The sequence below is a fragment of the Eschrichtius robustus genome, chromosome X, assembly GCF_028021215.1.
Source record: "Eschrichtius robustus isolate mEscRob2 chromosome X, mEscRob2.pri, whole genome shotgun sequence".
NCBI classification, from domain to species: Eukaryota; Metazoa; Chordata; class Mammalia; order Artiodactyla; family Eschrichtiidae; genus Eschrichtius; species Eschrichtius robustus.
In genome coordinates, this window is record NC_090845.1 from 46,650,010 (window position 1) to 46,674,113 (window position 24,104).

The 24,104-nt window shown below is 38.8% G+C and overlaps 1 protein-coding gene across 4 annotated transcripts in view; it reads right to left on the reverse strand.

Moving 5' to 3' along the window:
- The window catches only part of SHROOM4 (shroom family member 4), a 202,630-nt gene that overhangs the window by 81,180 nt on the left and 97,346 nt on the right, over positions 1-24,104 (reverse strand). For all 4 annotated transcript variants that reach the window (XR_011072284.1, XM_068533556.1, XM_068533554.1 and 1 more), the window contains exon 2: positions 18,171-18,322. Coding sequence is in view for 3 of the 4 variants with exons in the window: in XM_068533556.1 (XP_068389657.1) it covers positions 18,171-18,322 (152 nt within the window). In the remaining variant the exon portion in view is untranslated. The remainder of the gene's footprint in view (positions 1-18,170; positions 18,323-24,104) is intronic.

A 24,104-nucleotide genomic window follows, 5' to 3' on the forward strand; every position in this document is an offset into this window, starting at 1 on the left:
CCCATTCTGAGGGTTGGCTTTTCATTTTGTTTGTAGTTTCCTTTGCTGTGCAAAAGCTTTTAAGTTTAATTAGGTCCCATTTGTTTATTTTTGTTTTTATTTTCATTACTCTAGGAGCCTACCTCCTTTTCTAAAGAATATTGTTTACAAATACAGTTCCTTATATCCCGTTTACCCTTCACTGAAATTGGGCCTCTGCCTCTAATATTTCAATGAAGTCTTTTCTGCCAACGTCAACCAGTCATCTAATTAGCAAACCCAATAGCCTCTTTTCAATATTCATACAACTTCAATGCAAGAGCATTTAACATTATTGATCAATGGCCTGCTCCTTCTTGAAATCCTCCCCCTGCCCTTGGTTTCCACTCTCCCATATGTCTCCTCCTACATCTCTGATTGTCCTTTCTTTCTCTTTTACACCCCTTTTCTCCTCTCACTCTTAGCTGATGGCTTCCTCTTATGTTTGATTTAAAAAGAGATGTATTGAAAAGGGAACATCCTCATCTTTCCATCACTTCATTACCAACCTACCTTGCTTTACCTCTTCTTAATATAGATCATTATGCTTATTTTTAAAAATCAAAGTTCAAGCCCCTATTTCTGCTCAGACCTCCCAAGGACTTTGCTGCTGAAATTATCCCTTATTTTCTACACCATCTATTTCTCCCTCACTACTGGATTATCCCATTAGCAGTCAGATATTTCATATTAAATAGTCAGATATTTAATATTAAATCTCCCTTTCTTGATCCCAAATCCCTTCCAGCTAATACTCCACTTTTCCGTACCCCTTCACGGCTAAACTCCTAGGAAGACATTATCTTCACTACCCATTCTTTAATGAAATAATCCATTCAGGCTTTTATCTCCAACATTCCATTGTCAAGGTTACCAATCGCTTCCATGTTGCCAAAATCAATAGTCAATTCTCAGAATCAATGTCTCATCAACATTTGACACAGTTGACTACTCCCTCTTTCTTTAATCAGTTTCTTCACTTGGGTTGTAGACACCATTCTCTTCTGGTTTTTTCCTACCACACTGGCCATTTCTCAGCTTTTTTTTTTTCTTTGGTTGCTCATTTGCCCTACCTCTAAATATTGGAGTACCCCAAGGCTCAGTCCAAGGACCTCCCCTCTTTGCTGTCTACACTTAACCCATTAGAGATTTCATCTAGTCTCAAAGCTTTATCAGAGGGTGATTCTAAAATTTAAATAGTTAACACTGACTTATTTCCTGACATCTATCTCATTTCTTAGTAAATATTAGCATGTAGCTGTCAAATGGACATCTTAAACTTAACACGTATAAAACCAAGCTATTTATTTCCTATTCCTTCTTACCACTCACCAAACTTGTTCCTCTTCCAGTCTTTCCCACTTCAGTTTTCCCACCTTGGTTTTCAGGCCAAAACCAAGGAACCTTTTATTCCTTACCTACCCACTCCATACCACAACGCTGCCCAACTCAAACCTAATCCATTAACAAGCCCTCCAAAACAAATTCCACATTCAACTACTTTTCACTATTTCCACTACTAAAATCCAAGCCAAGCCATAACCACCTCTTGCCTGAATTAATTAGCCTCCTAACAAATTTCCCTGCTTCCTCTCTGCCCCCTACAGTCTGTTCTCCATACAGCAGCCAGGGTGTTCATCTCCAAGTGCAAAACAAATCATAGTGCTGTCCTGCTTAGAATGGGTTTGCTCTGCAATTAGAATAAATCTGAACTCCTTACCAGAGCTTACAAGGCCCTATGTGACTGTGTTCCTGGCTACCTTTTCAATTTCATCTCCTTTCATGCTCCTTTTTGCTTACTACACTCTAGTTTCAGTAGCTTTCTTTCTGATCCCTGAATACATCATGTATTTTTCCATTTAAGGACTTTTATACTTGCTATCCTTCTGCCTGGAATGCTCTTCTCCCCAGATCTTTATATGGCTGCCTGTCTCTCATCATTTAATTCTTAGTTCAAATATCTTCAGAGAAGCCTTCCCTGAACTAGCTAAAGCCTCCTCTGTCCCCATTATATCCACACTCAGTCATTTTATATGCTCTTACACTTATTTGTTTTCCTTTATAGCACTTCTCACAAACTGATATTATATAATGTTTACTTGTTTGTGATTATTGTGTACTTCCTCTATCCCCACTAGAATATCAGCTTCATGAGAAAAAGAACTATTTTGTCCCGTGGTATATCCTCAGTTCCTATAAGAGTACCTGGCACAGAGTATGGCCCTAGTAGATATTTGTCTGATGAAGGAAGAAAGGGAGGGAGGGAGGGAGGGAGGGAGGGAAGGAAGGAAGGAAGGAAGGAAGGAAGGAAGGAAGGAAGGAAGGAAGGAAGGAAGGAAGGAAGGAAGGGAAGGAGGGAGGAAGGAAGGAAGAGTTTCTCTCCCTGTGCTTAGCTCTTAAGTATATGTCCCCCAGGATTTTGTCCATCCCTCTTCCCTTCCCCTTTATACTGCCCTTTTTGGAAGATCCCTTCCACCTCCCCCAAGGTTTCAATTACAATCTACCCAACTAACTCTCAATCTAATTATTGTGTCTTTGTTTCTTTTCTATACCCAAGACTTATAGTTACAATTGACTGCTGGACATTTCTACTAAGAGGTCTTAATAGATACTTCAATCTCTGCATGTCTAAAACTGAGCTCATTATTTTACTTCCTTCTGATATAATGTATATAAAATACTGAGTCAAATGCACAGCGTCTAGTAGGGACTCAATAAATCCTAGTTCTTGTAACTCCATCTAGCCTATTAAGCAAGAGACTCTGGACTCATCTTTGACTCATATTTATTTTCTTGAACCCACCACCTCAATTTTCAAGTATTTGGAAGTCTGACAACCCAACACCCCTGGGATTCTCAGCTTTTAATCCTCACTCTGGTAACCCTGATTGCCCTTGCCTGGCACACGTTCATTCAATTCAATTAGCTATTCGATGAGTATTGAACTTGTATCCCTGCTAGGCACTATGATGGTTATGTCAAAGATACAAGGATAAATAACACATGGACACCACCCAAAATTTATAGGCGGAAACGGATGAGTAAACAGGCTGTTACAATATAGAATAAGCAGTTCTAGATAGAGGAAATCAGCGGGTGTTGTTTATGGGAGGAAAACTTAATACAGTCCAGGGATGAAAGAGCTAAGGAAAGAGTCTTACAAGTGGCAAAGCCTTGGTCAAGTCTTGAGTTAGCTAAGCAAACAAGAGGAGGGAGCAGTCATCATGCCAGGAAGAAGGAGCAGAATGTGAAAAGACACAGAGATATGGGAGATGATGTTATAGTTGGGGAGTACATGCAGTTGAACATGGGCATAGCATAGATTGGAAGCTTGTGTGGAGATAAATACGGTTATATTCTAAAGGGCCTTGTTCAACCAAATTAAGGAGTTTGGATTTTATCTTCAACACAATAGGGAACCTTGAAGGGTTGTGGTGAGTAAGGGTTTCATGACCAGATTCAAGTTTAAAAAGAAGACTCTGGTTGTAGTGTGGAGAACAGATTCAATTCAGGAGGTGGAGAACATGGAAAGACTAGAGGTAGATAAACTAGTTGAAGGACTATTGCAGTGAACACATAAGTGAGGAGAAATGTGAGACATTTTCAGTAGGTAAAAATTGCCAAGACTTGGTCAATTAGATACAGAACTGAGTAGTTGAGAAAACTGAGTTCACTGGGAACTATTTACTTATATAGAGGTACACAGGAGGAGAAGCAGATTTCATCAGGTGTTGGAGGTGGAGGTTAATAAATTTAACACATACATGTGGGGTTTTTGAGATATCTGTGGGGGCATACAAATATCCAGAAAGCAGTGGGATATATGAGAGAGTAGTATGGGGTAGAATGAGATATTTAGAAGTCTTACTTGCTAAGTAAAATCATGAGAATGAATTAAAATCACCCAGATTGTACAGTGTGAGAAGAGTAGAGGACCTTGTGTAGAATTCTGGAGAATATATACTTAAGGGGAGTGGAGGAATAGAAAAGAAAAAAACAAAGAAAAACTAGGGGAAATATAGTGTTACTGGAGCCAAAGGAAGAGGAAATTTTGAGAAGGAAGCAGTGTTCAACAGTGTTAAGTACTGAGGAAAGGCTGTACTGGGTTGAATGGTGTCCCCCCCCCCAAATTAATGTCCACTCAGAACTTCAAAATGCAAGCATATTTGGAAATAGGGTCTTTGCAGATGTAACTAGTTAAGATGAGGTCATACAAGATTAAGGTAAGCCATAAATCCAATAAATGGTGTCCTTATAAGAAGGCCATGCAGACGCAGACACAAAGAGAGAAATGCTATGCACAGAAGGAGGCAGAGATTAGAGTGATGTGCCTATAAGCCAAGGAACACCAAGAGTTGCTGGCGACCACCAGAAGCTAGGAAGAGGCAAGGAAGGATTCTTTCCTAGAGTCTTCAGAAAGAGCATGGCCCTGTTAACACCTTGATTTCAGATTTCTAGCTCCCAGAACTGTGAAAGAATTTCTGTTGTTTTAAGGTATCCAGTTTGTGGTATTTCTTTATGGCAGCTCTAGCATAGTAATGCAGAGGTGAAGTAAGATAAGAATAGGAAAAAGTTCATTGCTTTAAATAATTAACAGGTCACTGGTAATATTGGCCAGAGTCACTTGAGGAACATGGTGAGGGACAGAATTATATTCTTATGAGTTGTGTTGTGAATGGAAAGTGGAAGAGTAGGAATAGTGAGTGTAGACAAGGTAATTTAGCTATGAAAGAAAAAAAGGGTAATATCTAAAGATAAACATAGGTCTGACAAAGGTTATTTTCAAGATGGGAAAGATCTGAGCTGGTTTTCAGACATAGAGGGTGGACTCAGGGCAAAGAGAAGGATAACAGGCTGATAATATGTGAAAAAAGGAGAGTGGAAATCAAAAGTGCAAAATTTCTCCAGGAAGTAGAGGGGAATGAGGACCAGGCCACAAGTGAAAGAATTGGGTACGTCCAAGTGAGGAGATAAACGTTTTAAATGCATATCCCTTGAGTTTCAGGGAGATGAGGATAGAAAAAAAGTCCTTTAGACCCATCTATACAGGGTCTTCAATGCTGGAATGAAATGGCTGGACTTAATTCTGGAGGCAATTGCAGCCTTTTTTGAGAAAGGGAATGACATGACCCAGGCTAAGCACAATTGAGATCTCATAATTCATGAGGTTTACCCAGAGCACAATTACTGCTGATTGAAATGAATACAGAGATGTGCTTTAGGGAGATTCATTTGGCAGAATTGCAGAGAATGGGTTAGAGGGCATCCAGACAAGAGGTAATGAGTCCCTGGCAGTAGCAGGAAGAAGGCAAAGGAGATAGATGAGTTGGATATTAGAAACACTGCAGAAGAAGCTCAGAAAGGGCTTGGGGACTGTTGGGGATTAAAAAGGGAATGGAAGAGGATTCTACAGTTGTGAGCTTGACTTACAGGGGTGGGAAATATGCCATGGTCAGAAATAGAGATATTAGGTGGGGAAGTTGGCTGAGGGGTAATACACACTTTGGAATGGAAATCTGCAGGTCAGAAAGAAGGTAAAGTTGGACAGAGCTATCTGGCAGTCTCCTGCATCTAGGAGAGAGGTGAAACACTTGGACGTGGATCAATTCATAAAAGAGTTGGCAGAGGGAAAAGATAAGGTAAAGGTTAGGACAGTGAAGGTACTTTGGGTGTAGGAAGATGATGTCTCCCTCAAGTGCAGGAAGGCTTCTTAGAGGAGGTAGCAAATGTGAGACATCCCAGAAATGGTGAAAAGAATGCTTAACTGGTAAGCAGAAGCTGCTTGTTTAGTCGTACCTCTGTCACTTCTAAGCTATGTGAACTTAGAGTCTTTTCCTGTCCTGGGCATTTTTTTCACGTATAAAATGGGGTTGCTAAATACAGTGATTAGAGAGACCCCTTTTAGCTCTGACAGTACATTTTCCTTTGATTGCAGCTTGACTTTAGTGGATGGCCAGTCTTTGGTTCAGCAGAGAAAGGTGAAAAACTTCCTAGGTCAAGGAACAACATAGAAAAGGCAAAGAGGCACACTCAAGGAACGAGAAGTAAACCAATTTGGAACTAGCTGTTTTTCACAACTTGTGCTATCCAACCTAATGATTAATCTGGTTGACAATTATTATCACGATTGATAATAACACCTCATCTATGTTGTTAAAAGTGCTAGCCATTAAAAGGAAATTTGTGTAACATAGTTTTAACTAGTATTGTACTCCCTGCTAAAGTCAGTACTTTAGCAGGGAGTATAAAGTCAGAAGGATAAGGACTGCCATCTTTTTATTTATTCGGGAAAAGGAAAAGAACAATCATTAAATCCTACTTTGCCTCAGGTACTTTCATATATTTGACTAAAATGCAATTTCCATGAGGGCAAGATTTTCTCTTTAAATCTACTGTATTAACTGCTGTATCACCAATACCTGGAATAGTGCCTAGAATATAGTTGGCACTCGATAAATATTCTTTGACTGACTTGGGGAAAAATATATATATAAAATCTCATTTAATCCTTACAACAAACTTGCAAAAGAGGCATTAGCATTCTCATTATACAGGAGGGAAAAGAATGGCTAAAAGAAGTTATGTAAACTTGTTCAAAGTCATGCCAGGGTCAAACACAATAGACTATAAGCTATATATGGGCAGGGAATGTGTCTGTTTTATTCTTTATGGTATCCCCAGCAGTTAGCTCATTATCTAGATTATAGAAGCACTCAATAAATATCTTTCTTAATGTATATGTATAACTGATTCACTTTGCTATACACCTGAAACTAACACAACATTGTGAAGTAACTATACTCTAATAAAAATTTTAAAATATATATCTTTTTTATTGAAGTATAGTTGACTTACAATGTTGTGTTAGTTTCTGGTGTACAGCAAAGTGAATCAGATATATATATGTGTGTGTGTGTATGTATACATATATATAAACATACATATATACATACATATATATTCTTTTTCAGATTCTTTTCCATTATAGGTTATTACAAGATATTGAATATAGGTCCTGTGCTATATAGTAGGTCCTTGTTTGTTTGTTTTTTAATACATAGTAGTGTGTATATCTTTTGAATAGGAGGAAGCAAGCAAGCAAACACATACTTGTATGAACACAAATACAATTCATTTTGCCTTATACCAACGACATCATCACCCAAACTCAAAAGAATAATTGAATCTCAAGACTTCATCAGTTGGCCTCACATGTTTGTTGGTTCAAACATTCTGTGATTTTTTTTTATGCAGTCTCACTTGTAGACAGTGGTGGTTCTCTTTCAGTCCTTTTAACCTTTAGATAGTCTCAAGGTCTTCTTTTTGGAGGATGCTTTATACCTTCTTTTTGGAGGATGCTTCTTTTTGGAGGATGCTTTAAACTTTTTCTATAAAGAGCCAGGTAGTAAATATTTTAGGCTTTGAGGGCCATATGTTCTCTGATGGAAATACTCAACTCTGCCATTGTGGTATAAAAGCAACATGTAGATGAATGAACATGCCTGTATTCCAATAAAATATTATTTACAAAAACAGGTAGCAGGCCAGATTTTGCCACAGACCATAGTTTACCTATCCCTGTTTTATAACAGTACTTCAATTCTTCCATTTCTTGCCTTTCCAGGACTTCTCTAACACTGTGTCAACTGTGAAGCTCCTCCTATCCTTGGTATATTAATACATGACAGGACAAATACGGTTTTAATGCGTTGTAACAGTTAAACCCCTTCCATTTAATAATTGTAGATGGCAGAGGCATAATCATGACAGAGAAAGATCAGCTAGAGAGGTTGGCAGGTAGCCTGGACAAAGCCTCAAAATATGGTTCCTTCTCCTAATCATGTTGGTAGAAGATCTGGACATCAGGTTTGCAGGGACAAAAACTAGATTTTTTGGCTTTTTTTGATCAGTGAACCTAGAGTTGATCAGTTAAAAACAGGCTCACAAATAACCATACCCATAAGAAACTGAATGCAATCTCATACGCCAATTTAGGTGACCATGAAAACTATCAAGTGGACCAATTACTCATATTCTCTACTTCCCTACTTCCCTACATCAGGATATGTAAAAAAAAATCCTGAGTCTTCATCAAGAATAAAACAGAGAAGACTCAAATCAATAGAATTAGAAATGAAAAAGGAGAAGTAACCACTGACACTGCAGAAATACAAAGGATCATGAGAGATTACTACAAGCAACTATATGCCAATAAAATGGACAACCTGGAAGAAATGGACAAATTCTTAGAAATGCACAACATGCCGAGACAGAACCAGGAAGAAATACAAAATATGAATAGACCAATTACAAGCACTGAAATTGAAACTGTGATTAAAAATCTTCCAACAAACAAAAGCCCAGGACCAGATGGCTTCACAGGCGAATTCTATCAAATATTTAGAGAAGAGCTAACACCTATCCTTCTAAAACTCTTCCAAAATATTGCAGAGGGAGGAACACTCCCAAACTCATTCTACGAGGCCACCATCACCCTGATACCAAAACCAGACAAAGATGTCACAAAGAAAGAAAACTAAAGGCCAATATCACGGATGAACATAGATGCAAAAATCCTCAACACAATACTAGCAAACAGAATCCAACAGCACATTAAAGGGATCATACACCATGATCAACTGGGGTTTATCACAGGAATGCAAGGATTCTTCAATATACACAAATCAATCAATGTGATACACCATATTAACAGATTGAAGGAGAAAAACCATATGATCATCTCAATACCTGCAGAGAAAGCTTTCGACAAAATTCAACACCCATTTATGATAAAAACCCTCCAGAGAGTAGGCATAGAGGGAACTTTCCTCAACATAATAAAGGCCATATATGACAAACCCACAGCCAACATCGTCCTCAATGGTGAAAAACTGAAACCATTTCCACTAAGATCAGGAACAAGACAAGGTTGCCCACTCTCACCACTATTATTCAACATAGTTTTGGAAGTGTTAGCCACAGCAATCAGAGAAGAAAAAGAAATAAAAGGAATCCAAATCGGAAAAGAAGAAGTAAAGCTGTCACTGTTTGCAGATGACATGATACTATACATAGAGAATCCTAAAGATGCTACCAGAAAACTACTAGAGCTAATCAATGAATTTGGTAAAGTAGCAGGATACAAAATTAATGCACAGAAATCTCTTGCATTCCTATATACTAATGATGAAAAATCTGAAAGTGAAATTAAGAAAACACTCCCGTTTACCATTGCAACAAAAAGAATAAAATATCTAGGAATAAACCTACCTAAGGAGACAAAAGGCCTGTATGCAGAAAATTATAAGACACTGATGAAAGAAATTAAAGATGATACAAATAGATGGAGAGATATACCATGTTCTTGGATTGGAAGAATCAACATTGTGAAAATGACTCTACTACCCAAAGCAATCTACAGATTCAATGCAATCACTATCAAACTACCACTGGCAAATTTCACAATTTGTATGGAAACACAAAAGACCCCGAATGGAACAGGACAGAAAGCCCAGAGATAAACCCACGCACATATGGTCACCTTATCTTTGATAAAGGAGGCAAGAGTATACAGTGGAGAAAAGACAGCCTCTTCAATAAGTGGTGCTGGGAAAACTGGACAGCTACATGTAAAAGAATGAAATTAGAACACTCCCTAACACCATACACAAAAATAAACTCAAAATGGATTAACGACCTAAGTGTAAGGCCAGACGCTATCAAACTCTTAGAGGAAAACATAGGCAGAACACTCTATGACATAAATCACAGCAAGATCCTTTTTGACCCAGCTCCCAGAGAAATGGAAATAAGAACACAAATAAACAAATGGGACCTAATGAAACTTAAAAGCTTTTGCACAGCAATGGAAACCATAAAGAAGACGAAAAGACAACCCTCAGAATGGGAGAAAATATTTGCAAATGAAGCAACTGACAAAGGATTAATCTCCAAAATTTACAAGCAGCTCATGCAGCTCCATATCAAAAAAACAAACAACCCAATCCAAAAATGGGCAGAAGACCTAAACAGACATTTCTGCAAAGAAGATATATAGATTGCCAACAAACACATGAAAGAATGCTCAACATCATTAATCATTAGAGAAATGCAAATCAAAGCTACAATGAGATATCATCTCACACCGGTCAGAATGGCCATCATCAAAAAATCTACAAACAATAAATGCTGGAGAGGGTGTGTAGAAAAGGGAACCCTGTTGCACTGTTGGTGGGAATGTAAATTGATACAGCCACTATGGAGAACAGTATGGAGGTTCCTTAAAAAACTAACAATAGAACTACCATACGACCCAGCAATCCCACTATTGGGCATATACCCTGAGAAAACCATAATTCAAAAAGAGTCATGTACCAAAATGTTCATTGCAGCTCTATTTATAATAGCCATGACATGGAAGCAACCTAAGTGTCCATTGACAGATGAATGGATAAAGAAGATGTGGCACATATATACAATGGAATATTACTCAGCCATAAAAAGAAACGAGATTGAATTATTTGTAGTGAGGTGGATGGACCTAGAGTCTGTCATACAGAGTGAAGTAAGTCAGAAAGAGAGAAACAAATACCGTATCCTAACACATATATATGGAATCTAAAAAACAAACAAACAAAAAGATGGTCATGAAGAACCTAGGGGCAAGACGGGAATAAAGATGCAGACCTACTACAGAATGGACTTGAGGATATGGGGAGGGGGAAGGGTAAGCTGGGACAAAGTGAGAGAGTGGCATGGACATATATACACTACCAAACGTAAAATAGATAGCTAGTGGGAAGCAGCCGCATAGCACAGGGAGATCAGCTCGGTGCTTTGTGACCACCTAGAGGGGTGGGATAGGGAGGGTGGGAGGGAGGGAGATGCAAGAGGGAAGAGATATGGGAACATATGTATATGTATAACTGATTCACTTTGTTATAAAGCAGAAACTAACATACCATTGTAAAGCAATTATACTCCAATAAAGATGTTAAAAGAAAACAATTGTGAGTCTTTCTTATGTGCCATAAGGTGTACTAGGTGCTGAGGACACAACAATGAATATGAAGCAGCCGATCCCCTTATGGTTCTTCTAGTCCAGGGGTCAGCACATTTTTTTCTGTAAAGGGCAAAATAATATTTTTTTGCCTTTTCAGTTGTGACAGTTTCTGTCACAACTACTGAGTTTTGCCATCATAGTGTGAAAGCAGCTATAGACAATATGTAAATGAATAGGCATGGCTCTGTTCCAATAAAACTTTATTTATGGACACTGAAATTTGAGTTTCATATAATTTTCACATGTCATAAAATCCTATTCTTTCTTTTCCCCAACCATTTAAAAATACATTTTAAAAAACACTCTTAGTAGCAGGCCATCCCCAAAAATGTGATGGGTTGGATTTAGCCCATGGGCTGTAGTTGCCAACTCCTGGTCTGGTGTAATGGGGAAGATAAACGTAGAAACAGATTATTTCAACACAATGTGATAAAACCTACTAGAGTTCTATGGGAGCCAGAGAAAGTTCACCTAACTCAACCCAAGGCATCAAAGAAAGTACCCTAGAAACATCCCCAGAGCTGAATCTTAAAGGTTAATATGAAGGCATTAACTAAGGAAAGAAAGAGGAAAGTATGCTCCAATAGAAAGCAGAGAATGATCAGAGTCAGAGGTGACAAACAGCATGAAATTCTTGGGGAATGGTATTGCTCTAGCACAAAAGACAAGTGTCAGATGAAGTTGCAGGTATGGGTAGGGATGAAGATATACAATGCCTTATTTACCATGCCTCTGGGCAATGAAGGCCACTTACAAGTTTCCAGTAGGGGATTAATATAATTGAATCTGTATTTTAGATTTACTTCTGTGGCAACACCTTGGCAGACATATCTGAGACAGCCAAGAGGCTACTGAAATAGTCCAGGGGAGAGATGATAAGGGCAATAGTGGTGAAAATGGAGGGAGGAGGATAAATTCCGGAAGTGTCTAAGAGGTTAAACCAACATGGCTTAGTGAGGGAGAACAAGGAGTCAAAAATGACTCAGATTTCTCACTTGGATGGCTAGATGGATGAAAGTACCACCAACTGCTATTGGAAAGGGAGAGAGCTTTATAAGCCAGATAATGAGTTCAGATTTACACACGTTGCCTTTCAGTTTCTGCTGGGTTTTCCTGTAGAGATGTTTACCAGGCTGCTGTGCATATGAGCTTTGGGGAGAGATCAGAACTAGAGATATAGTCGTGAGCACAGAATAGGCGAAAATGATATTTGAGGGCTTGATGATATTGAAGAGCAGCTGTAAAGAGAATGGGGTATGTGAAAGCTAGAAGGAGGTAAGGTTGTTATCAGAGAGTTGAATTTAGTCTTTCTCAGCTGATTCCTGAGAATTAAGCCCTAAGGCCTCAAGACAGTGGTTCTCAAACTGTAAGCTTTACACCTGGAAAGCTTGTTAAAACATATTGCTGAGTACCACCCTCAGAGTTTTGATTCAGTAGGTCTATGGTAATGCCCAATAATTTGCATTTCTAACAAGTTTCTAAGTGATGCTCGCCAGTAAGAAACACAGCCCTGAAGAATCCATTGTATATAATGAATTAACTTCTCTCTTCTGCATCTAGCACACTCCTAGTTATGTGCCATCCTTGGGAAAATTGAGATAATGGTCACTCAACTTATTTTCTTTCTTCTGTGATTCAGATAAGGAACTCCAATGGAGAAAGACTGGAAGGTGTCAGGGTTCCATGACTGAGTCACCAGACTCTAGCCTAGGTTAGACATTCAATAAATATTTGTTGACTGAAAGGTTGGCACAGTCCATGGTACAGTCGGGGGAGTGAGCTGCTGATATAGAAGGGTTTATCTCTGAAGTTGAGATCAAGGACCCATAAGACTAAAGTTTGTGATTCTTTACAAGAACAATGAAATCTTTCAGTATGACAGCAGGAACTAGGGTAGAGAAGATGATGGTGAAGCAGGTGCCAAAGTATAAAACGGAAGTGGGAGAATGACCTGCAGGCTGACAGATGACATTGATAAGGAAATGAAAATGATAAAGCCTGCTTGTTTGAATTTCAAAAGGGATTTTTGTGTGAGGGTAGAGGAATAATGGTTTAGAAGTTGTCTGTGGAAAGCATGCCTAAACCAGGGCATGTGTATATACTATCCATCAAATTGTGTCTTAATTTTATCATTACAACAGTGCCCTGAGACTTTACCCACGTGATAAAAAATAGCGTCTACACATTTTCTCTTTCTGGACAGTTTTGTAATTTCCAGCATAAACAACTTCTTTCTTTCATACATATTTCCTACTAAGGTCATTTCTAAGAATTGTATGTGTTTGGTTGCTATTGTGAATGGGATATATTTCTCCTTATAGCTCCTCATTGGTTAATGTGGTCTAGTTTTAAATTAAATTTGTGCTTCTTTGACTTATCCTTTGAACTGGTTGTAACACCTTACAATTTCCTTATTAATGTTAAATAAAAATCTTTAACACATTCATTTTTCTATCGCTATGAGTTAAGATTTTACCTTTTTAAAAATTATCTTTTAACATTTGCAATGAATTGTTATTGTGCAACATTACTGAAGTAGATTTGATAGAATTTCATTTATAGGTTTTCCATCTAAGTTCAGAAATTGGATAGAATGTTCTTTTTGGAGCAGTTTGTCAGGTGTTGGTATCAGAGTGATGCTACCTTCAAAACCAATGTGAATAACTCTTCAAGATGTTCAATTGTATAACATTGCTATAGAATTGAATTTGTCTATTCCTAGAAAGTTTGAAGGAACTCGCTGATAAATACATCTGACCTTAAAGTATTTGTAGAAGTTTCTCTTTGATGATTGTTTCCAATGTTTCTACAATTACAGGTCCATTTAGTTTGCAACTTCTCAATAATGCTTGCCATTTAATATTTTATTAGATATTTTAAATTTCTCTGAGATTTTCAAATTTATTAAGGTACAATTTAGTAGTATCCTATAATTTAAGAAACCTTTGTATTTGCTCTTATATTCCATTTATCATTTAAATTTTATTTATAATTCATCATTGTTTTCTTGATTAAATTTGCTAGAGGCTTATCTACTTAATTCATCCCCCCATTAAAAAAACCCTACCCGTCGGCTTCATATTATATTGGATTCTTAGTCACATAATTTCATTCTTCATATTTAATAATGAAATATTTAAGGCTATAAATGTACTCCTGAATATTGCTCTCAAAGATTTGATAAGTCGTGATCTCGTTTTTGTTATTTTTTATTAGTCTGCCAGTGTTTCTTTGAGCTAATACTTGCATATAAATATGTTCTGAAATATTCATGCAGTTGAAGACTTTTGTTTAAATTTGTTTTCAAGTTTATAAAAGTTTTACATTATCATCAGAGAACAGAGAAAGTGCGTCTACTTGCAAGAGTTTGCGAAGGTTTTCTTTGTGGCATATCAATGATCATTTTTTTAAATGTTACCAGAATATTTGAAAAGATAGTGTATTTGCTGTCTATAGAATATAATTTTTGACATTTATTAATTAGACCCTATGAATTATGGTTTTCAAACCTTTGAAGTACATATTTAGGTCTACTTTATCTGATATAGTTAAATTATGTTAATGTTTCCCATATAGACATATATATAATTTTTCTTCTTTTATTGCAGGTTTTTTCTTTACATATTTAGATCCTTTTTTTTTCCTCAAACAATGGTTTCATGAATACAAATCCTGAACATAGTCTGTATCTTCTATTTCTTGGGACCAATGTGATTGTATGGTTATTGGTCCTGTTTTGTTTTCTTTTTTTCAAATAGATAAGTGACATGATTAGATGCCTATTTGGAGAATGGATTGATTGGAAGGAGGTGAGACTACAAGATTAGAAGCCAGTGAGAAGACTATTACAATGGTCCAGGTAAGAAATAATGAACAATTGGATTAAGACAAGGGCTACAGAGAGGTTTTTAGCAAGGAGAATAATCAAGACTTGGAATAACTTGGATTGAAGTGGCTTGAGGCAAGTGAGAAGAGTTGAGGGCAACACCTAGATTTCTGACTTAGTTAACCATTATCTAAAGAGCAATATAGGAGGAAGAGCTGGGCTGGCTTTTCAGAATAAGCCATTTTCTGAAGTTCCTTCTTTACATTCATCCCCAAACACTCAAGCTCAGACCTAAAGCTCAGTGTTGAATCTTTGTCAGTTGATTGCTTTACTCAAACCAAAGACTTTCTACCTTAGTATAAAACACTAGGCTAAATATTAAATTTCATGGAGATCACATTTCTTTTATGTGCTGAGAGCTCTTTCATTAATTAGAAGAATAACTTGAACTAAGAAAGAAGGAATAAATGTCCTACACCATCCCCAGGGTAGTCCATAGGTGAAGGTTAAGTTTTCCACAAGAGGGCAGCATCACCTAATAAATTATGTCATTGAACGCCTCCTCCAATAGGGGTTGCGATGGGGAAGCTGAAAGGGTAGACAACGTAGGTTCTGGGAGCCATAGGACCTGCCACACCATGAAAACCAAAGGGCCCGGCTATCTCCAAGGCCATAATTATAGCCACTCTTAAGTGACTGGTAGTGGCAGATGTCACCACAGCAGGGAGAAAGAAGACATGGAGCTCACCAAGGGAGGATGAGTGAGTGACACACCTGAACACTCTCATTCTTATGACTGGATCAGAAGCCAATGCGGATCATGTCTACATTCCTTCTAAGTGCTGGTATCTCTGTAGAACCAGTATTTCTCAAGGGGCTTTATTTCCTGTCAGATCTTTTTCACCCCTAATGGTTTCCCAGCAAATCTTGTCTCTGAAGGTTAGGTTGCAAAGCACAATACAGTTTGATGATCTCCTTATTTCATAATGGTGGTTGGTTACTCCAATTATGCTCCTTTTATACCCTAGGGAAAGGAATGGGACTGAAATTCACTGAGAACCTATTATGTTAAAGGCATTTTACATAAATTGCCTCACTTAATCATCATGCTATTATATAGGAACTATTATTTCCCATGTGACAGAACCAGGAAGTAGCATACATGTGTCTATCTGATTCTAAAACAAAAACTTCTAAATTCACCAAGCTGCCCCTTTAAGAAGCCTTATTTGAAACCTAAATTATGACCTATCCAATACTGAGTCAGTGACAATGTGTCTATTGTATAAGACATTATTTAACATGTCACCTCTTACCTAGGTACATGGGCAGGCATGGCTTAGTCTTATGCAGGTAATATAATAAATCAATGGGAGGTAATATAATAAATCAATGGGATCCTATATAACTTCACCCTTACTAACTCAAAATCTTTCCCCCTAAGTATTCTCTCCTCAGGATAAATCATTTGCATATAGAGCAGGAGAACAATGGAAGAATTAAAGATGGCTTCTGTGTTTCTGGCTTGGTTGACTAAGGGCATGGTGGTCCCAGTCACTGAGGTAAGGAGCTTGCGAGGAGAAGAAGATGATGCATTAGGTTTTGAGCATGTTGTGTGTGAAATGCTTCTGAGACATCTAAGTATAAATGTCTAGTAGAAGTTGGTTATAGGGGTCTGGGGCGTAAGAGATCTAGTCATCCACATACAGATGATAATTGAAACTCGGGGACCAGGTGAGATTTTCCATGGTATATTGATGAAATTAGAAAGGGTAGAACTAGGGGAAACACCAACATTTAAGGGATGGGCAGAGGAAGAGCAGGGGGTAGAGGAACCTCATTTTAAAAAATGAACAGAGAGATAGAAAAAGAACAAGGAAATGGGGTATCTTGAAAGCAAGAAAGGAGAGTTTCACAAAGAAGGGTGTAATCCAGAGCAACAATGTCAAACGCCATATGTAAGTCATATATGATGAAGACTAGAAATAACCCATTGACTCTGACAACTAGGAGGTAATACATATATTTTGACAAAGTAGTTTCAGTGGACTTCTGGGGGTCAAATTCAGAATGCAGTGGGTGGAAAGCTAAACGGTAGGTAAAGGTAGGTGAAGTAGAAACAGTGAGTATAGACTCTCCTTTTGAGAGACTGGATATGAACAAAAAGAAGAAGATGGGGCAGAAGCCAGAGGGGGAAGTATGATTACAGGAAGACACAAAATTTTTTCTAATAAAAATAATTAAGATGGAAAAACTTAGGCATGTGTATAGGATACAGGAAACAAACTAACAGAAAGGGAGAAGTATGAGCTCCAGGAGTAGAGAACAAAGATACAGCAGCAAAATGAAAGGGAGACCTATGGTAAGCTCATCTATAGGTGGATGCTTTGGCAGCAGTAGAATGACTGTCCTTATCTTCCAAATATGTCCTTATCTTCCTCCTGCTTGTGCCACTCTACTTACCTAGAAAGCCTTTCCCCTCCTGATGGTTTCTTTGTCAAATTCTACCTGTCTTTTAGCTTAGATTCCACCTCCTCTATGAAGTCTTACCCTGACCATCTCTTCTGAAGTGCTTTCTCTTTCTCTTGAACTCTAAGAGCAATTTCTGTCTGAACAATTCATTTGACAATCACCCTTCACCCTGTGGAATCTCCTTTATGGCTTTCTTTAAAAAAATGTATTGCTAATTAATTTGTCTTATGTGTGTCTTTTCTCCCCTGTTAGACTGTACACTCCTCAAGGGCAGGCTTCCTGTCTTAGAGTTTGCCACAGCCTCCAGAGTGCCTACCATGGCTGGGAGTAGGAGCTCTTTAAATCTATGTGGTAATAAATAAATAAATAAATAAATAAATAAATAAATAAATAAATAAAATTTAAAAAAATTTTTTAAAAATAAAAAAAAAAGTCTATGTGGTTCAGCAGTGGCAGCCTTTTATGAAGGAGGAGACAGAGAAACACTGGGTTAGGTAGGCCCTTGGTGTGTATTGAGTCATTTAGTTCTCTCAAAAGCAAATGAGGAGAGTGAGTCTTGCAGAGGTAAAATAAATTTATGCAAGATGACATGGGTAGTATGAGATAGTGCCAGGATTTGAACCAAAGGCCCTTTCTCTTATGCCATTCTGCTTCAGTTGTTTGCAAAATTCTGTTCACATGAAACACCTCTTTCCTTGATATTGATAGAGACATGCCCCTATTGAGGCTTTACTACCAACCAAGTGGTTTCAGCGGCCCCTGCACCTTATAGCAAATCTCCCTGTGCCTTACCTCCTGACAATCAGCTTGAGGATCCGGAAGGAGCCTTTGATGAGGATGAGGGCCTCTTGGCGGGAGCCATACAATGGAGTGCCATTGATATTCACCAGCTCATCACCAGTCCTCATCTTCTGGGACAAGGCTGCCTTGCCTCCATCTTCAATCTGTGTTGCAGAGGACAAAAAAGAAAGCAGGTGGTGAGGAGATTCCTTCCCCCAAATTCTACTTCCTGGCTCCTCCCAACTTCTGAGCCACAAATAGTCCTGGGGGATGGCACCAAGACGCTCCAGGGAGCAGCTAAGAAGCTGATTACAGGCCATTATTTACTGAAGGTAAAGCTTGGGCAAGCCCTTGAGGAAGAAAACAACACAGACATAATGCAATCTTTGCACTGGAGGAATCAACAGTCCATTTGGGGAGACAAGTGCTTCTAAATAAGAAAACGATGTTCGAAGGAACTCCACAGTGTGGGCATGGAATAGCAAATTGTGCACACAAATTAGAGCCAGAAGAACTAGGATTCAGCAAAATGACCTTTGGCAAGTCCTTCTCTCTTTGGGCAGGCTCTGAAGTCTGACAAACTTGAGTGTGAATCTTGGCTCTTGTACTTCCTAGCTCTGTGACCCCAAGCAAGTTACCTAACATCTCCATGTCTCAATGGCCCCATATGTGAAATACAGATAATAAGCATCCCTACCTCACAGGGTTGTTAGTATGTGAAGTATCTGGGAGCAAGGGGTTGACTCTGAAGACCTTGAAGGTGGCTTCCAGCTCAACCTTCTGTGAGTGGAATTGCAAATCCAAAAGATACAAAGTAACTGATCATTTATCTATATCTCTTCAACAAGTATGTTGTTGACAGTGGGCACTGACCAAGTGCTGGGAACATGGGTGTTCACTGTTCCACCATAGCCTACAGAATTTCCATTGGTCAAGGGCAATCTTGGCAGGAATGTAGTCAGGCTGGGGCGTGGGCATTGAAAGCAAAGGAAGAAATAATAGCCACTAGGGTAGGCAAAAGCAAAGCAAAGCAGAATGTTCCCCCAAGGATCCCTACTTACGGCTACTTTTGTATGTGACATTTCCACTACAAAGGTGAGTTCCACCTATTGGAACATCAATTCCATCCATGGTGGTAGGAGTCATCTCATCCATCCATTAACCCATCCTCAAGTTTTTGGTTAATTTCTAGTATGCAGGGGACAACATGCTTAGTGCTAGAGATACAGAAATGAACAAAGTACACATAGCTCCCAGATTCAGGGGTGGGTTACCATCTAAAGTTCATATGTCCATGGAGATGGGCAGATGAAAAAAGGTCCAACCCACTAATGGAATCAGGAAGAGGTGTTTGTTTCTCTCAGAAGCAAAAGAGTTGAGGATGATTAAACCATACAATTCTTAGGGGAAGGCAGGTTCTAAATGGCGCAGCTAAGGGCTGGTCTTTGCTGCAGGTGTTTTTACATTTACTTCTACTCTTGTTCCAATCTTTCTTTCAGTCCTTTATAGCATCCCTCCAATCTATCCCCACACCATGTAAGTTAGAATATTGCTGAGCTTTAGGTTGGCCAGCTCATGTGCAATTTGGCAGATGAGACCTCCTGAGTTCAGAAAAAAATGTTAATTCAGGATTTAAAAAATCCCATCAAATAAATTGAAATTCTGAGTTAAATCACAGACTGTTATTAAATTTATTGCTGCTAACCCAACAATTTTTTTTAATTAACCTTTGTCTGACAAATCATAGGTTAGCCAAGTGACATTGAATATATATATATACCTTTGTTCCAATACCTGGGCCACCACTCAAGACAAAACAAGCCAATATTGGTAAATGGGGAACAACTCTCAGCAAATTAAGTAGGATCACACTCTTATTTCCATTCTCATTATCATTATTACTTCACAGTCACTGCTGCCAAAAGAAAGAAAAAAGAAAAAGAAGAAGAAGCAAAGTGCTGTACTTGAATTTCAGAAGTTCTGTTTGAATGATTCATTCCTTTGGCATCCATGGAAGGCCCTCAGCATCAGGCAGGACTTTCAACAGGCATCATCAGCCATTTGAAAGGGCTTCCTTAGGCTAACAAAGAACCACAAACAAGAGTCTAACTAATGAATGCTAATAGATTTTTCCTGTTGATGTACATTAGTCTTAATTCACTCTACCCATTTTTAAATTCATATAACTCAATTATCCATATTACTGTTAACCATAGCAAGTCTTTCCTTCAATATGTATTGATATTAAGTACCACCTCGGGTTAATTAAGCCCTTTGTTACATCAATAAGATTTGTTTATTCTACCAGAAAATGAAAGAGGGGTACCTTTTAAACTAAAATGCTTAATTATGGCTGCAGCAAAAGATCAGGCATTTTGCATTCCCTACTGCCACTTTGTTTGCCACTATCTGAATCCTTGCAGGGACTCTTTCTTGGACTATAGCCTCAAGCCAATTGTCCATGCCCCTTTTTCTGTTCCATGCCCTTTCTCAGTCACCAGCAGCATCACCTTCAGAACATGAATAATAATAACTCCATTTTAGCACAAGTGTGAGGGTTCGCAGACAACAAACCAGCAAATTATGGCACCAAATTCCAAAGTACAGACAGGTCCAGATCAGGAAATGAAACTCCATTTGGTTGAAGAGCCCTTGGACTATACCCCAAACTAGCCCTTTCCCAAACCCACGGCATTTACTGAGCTATACAACAGATTGCTTCTTATTCCTCCTAACTTTTGGACTCTTTTAAAAAGTATTGCTTCGCGGGTCTTCCTCCTCCCCCCTCCACCTCTAGATTCCTGGGATCCAGCATGTCTTCCATTTATTGTTTGGCATCCTGACAGCCAGTTCTCCAGGTCGATGGCTCAACCACATATTTGTTTATATAGAAGATAAAGCAGCTGTTCATTTTTCTAGCAAGGAAAAGGAATGAAAAGGAAAGGAAAGGGAAGGGAAGGGAGGGGAGGGGAAAGGAAGAAGGGAGGGGAAACAATATGCATATTCTCCTATAAAAGATTTTGTTTTTCCCTTCCCACTGTGCCACTCGTAACTCTGGCTGGGGCACAGAAGAGGTGTGAATCAACAAACATGTTGAGAATAACATGTCCTTCTTGAGAGGGCTGTATAGCATCATTTGATGCTGTCCATTCAGTAAGGCTGGTCAACTTTCCAGCTCTTCCTGAATCAGCCCTTCAGGGTGGCTTTCTTGTTTCATTTGAAGTGTTGTGAATTCTCAGATTGGACCCAGACGCATTGGAATGTCAGTATAAACACACACTACAAAGCCCAATGTAAACGATGGTTAACTTATGTGTCATTTTGGATTATCCAAGTGATCGCTGGGCTAGCAGTGAGTGGTCCAAGTAATTGAAAATTGATTGCATAAAGGTCATATAGCCAAAAGCCAGCTGTTGTCTGGAAAGTTGGGAAGAGCTGATTGACCTTGGACAAGTCCCTTTCCCCTCTTTTGGCCTCTTTTACCCTTACTGGTAAAACGTGGGGGTCTGACTAGATGGTCTCTGAGGACCTGTGGAGCTCTGACATTCAGTGACCTGTGTACAGTTAGCAAAGTCATGCATTACCATTCTGCTGACACAGATAATCCCACTGTGCTTTGCCTTCACCTATGTTTCACTCCTTCGAAACTAATCAACATCCATCTCTCATTTCCCTGTGGTCTTTATCCATTGTTTCAGAGTGGTCCATCAAGGTTTGAACACTTATAAAAGCACAGTTGGGACACCGAGAGAAAGAGATTCCTGAAGCCCATTTTGTGCTAATGAGCTGATGAATTGGAAATTTTTGATGGATCTTCAATGAAGCATGAAGTGCTCTAATAACTGTCAACAAAGTGACAAGTTGGTCGCTTGAGAGTAAAGGCAAAGGAAAATGGACTTAACAGTACTTACTGGCTTTCTAGTAGCTTTTATACTAAATAAAAGATACTAGCAGATACTTGCTTGGGTCTTTTGACTAAACTAGGAAATATGAGAAAGTGAAGGAAAGAAAAGTTAAGCCAGGTTTATCTTGCGGGAAAAATGCATCAGCAGGAGACATACCATCTGCAACAATAACCAGCAGGTATTGAATGCGTATTACAATAGTGTAAGAGCAGTATTAAAAGTCAATGGCATGATTGTGAATACCTCTGCTTGCTACAAGAAATTTATTGGAAAAACTAGGCACTAACTGAAACTTTCTTGGCCAGTTCTAGGAGCTTCTGGCCAAATTACGCCACGGCGCATGTTCCGCAGGATGTTCCGGCATTCCACGGGTTCATCTGGTTGGCTGAATCCACAGATGCAAAATCCCATGCATGGGGGGGCCACCTGTAAGGTACTTGAGCTTCCATGGATTTTGGTATCCACGTGGGGGTCCTAGAGCCAATCTCTCACGGATACCTAGGGACCACTGTACCCGCCCGTTCTCCTACCTCCACCAGCTTGCCCATTGTCTAAGAAGGCAAATAACATAGTTAATTGTATGAATTGATTTTTTTACTACATAAATGGAAAAGGTCCACCCAGAATACAATAGTTATATTGCTTTTTTAAAATAAGTATATCCTCTGAGTGTCTTTTTATCACTTTTTGAAAGATTTTCAAGTTTTTAGTAACACTCCAGACAGCAATTTGGCCTTTTCTGGGGAATCAATAGAGAGAAAATGTAGAGATGGAGATAATCTGTCTTTGAGAAGTTTAACTATTAGGAAGTAGGATCATCAAATAATAAAGTCTGTGCTTATTCTGAAACTCAGTTTGACTTGAGCAGACCACAAGTTGGGGGCTGTTTCTGATCTGCCCTCTCTTACCCCATTGGTATCCCTTAGAATCTGATCATGTTAGGAGAGATCAATCAGAGTGACCTGGACGAGGGAGATACAGGCTTTGAAACCTCTGCGATCTCTTTGCCATGACTTTCAACGGTCTGATCCCAGGTTGCAGACAAACTGCCTGCCCTAACTTGTTTCTTTTAGCAACTTTCTCCCTTCAAAATCCCTCCCAAATTCCAAAGTAGTCTAGATTTGAAAAATAAGAAACTGCTGTTCCTAATTTCATCTTCCTTACCTTACCCCAGCTTCCCAAAAGGCAAAACAGAAAACAAAAACCTCTTTCAAATAAATGAGAATTCAAAAACATCACCCAATTAAAAAGATGTAAGTAGGCATGGTTCTAAGTAGTAAGTCCTATATGGAACTAGACTGAGGAGGTGGACACCAAAGGAAAAGATATTCTTTACCTTACCAGCTAAGAATCCTACAAGGGGCTGCCCCAGAATGTTCAGTTCTGTGGATCACACCCATCGGCTCTCTTGACCTTGGACCAAGGGAGCTATGCTGTGCCCCACAGTATGACCTATCCTTACAGACAGCTCCTTCCTCCCCAGCTGCTTAATTACCATCTATTTTACTAATCCTCACAAGGAAAGCTCTCTAAGCTCCAACTCATTAGATTTCCCCGGGGATTACCCCAAGTCAAATTCTAACTATCTTTGCCAAAAAGTCAGTCCAGAGCCAAGCTCAGCTCTAGGAACTTGGTAATGAGAAAAGGGATAGGGAGTCAAGAGCACTGTACCCTACATCAGCGACCAAAAGCAAGTCTGTCTTTTCTCCTACCAAGTCAGAACATTCTTGCTGTCTCCGTAAGTCAGGTAAGGGAGAACAAATATCACTGTGCAAGAGCAAACTCAGAGTTTCTTACATTATCAGCAAATATGCTCATTGGGGTCCTCTTCCCACTTTGTCAACTCTAGCCATTTGTTAACACTGAAGTCTTTTGCGGACATTAATGTTATCAGTGTTTGTCAAAAATGTTATTTAGCCTTTGGTGGTTTAGAACAGTAGTCTCCAGGGTGGATTTATATATCCCAGGCTATGCACAAATGATCTACTGGAAAGGGTGATAATGGAAGTTCTGTTTATATTTATCTAATTTTTAAAAAACC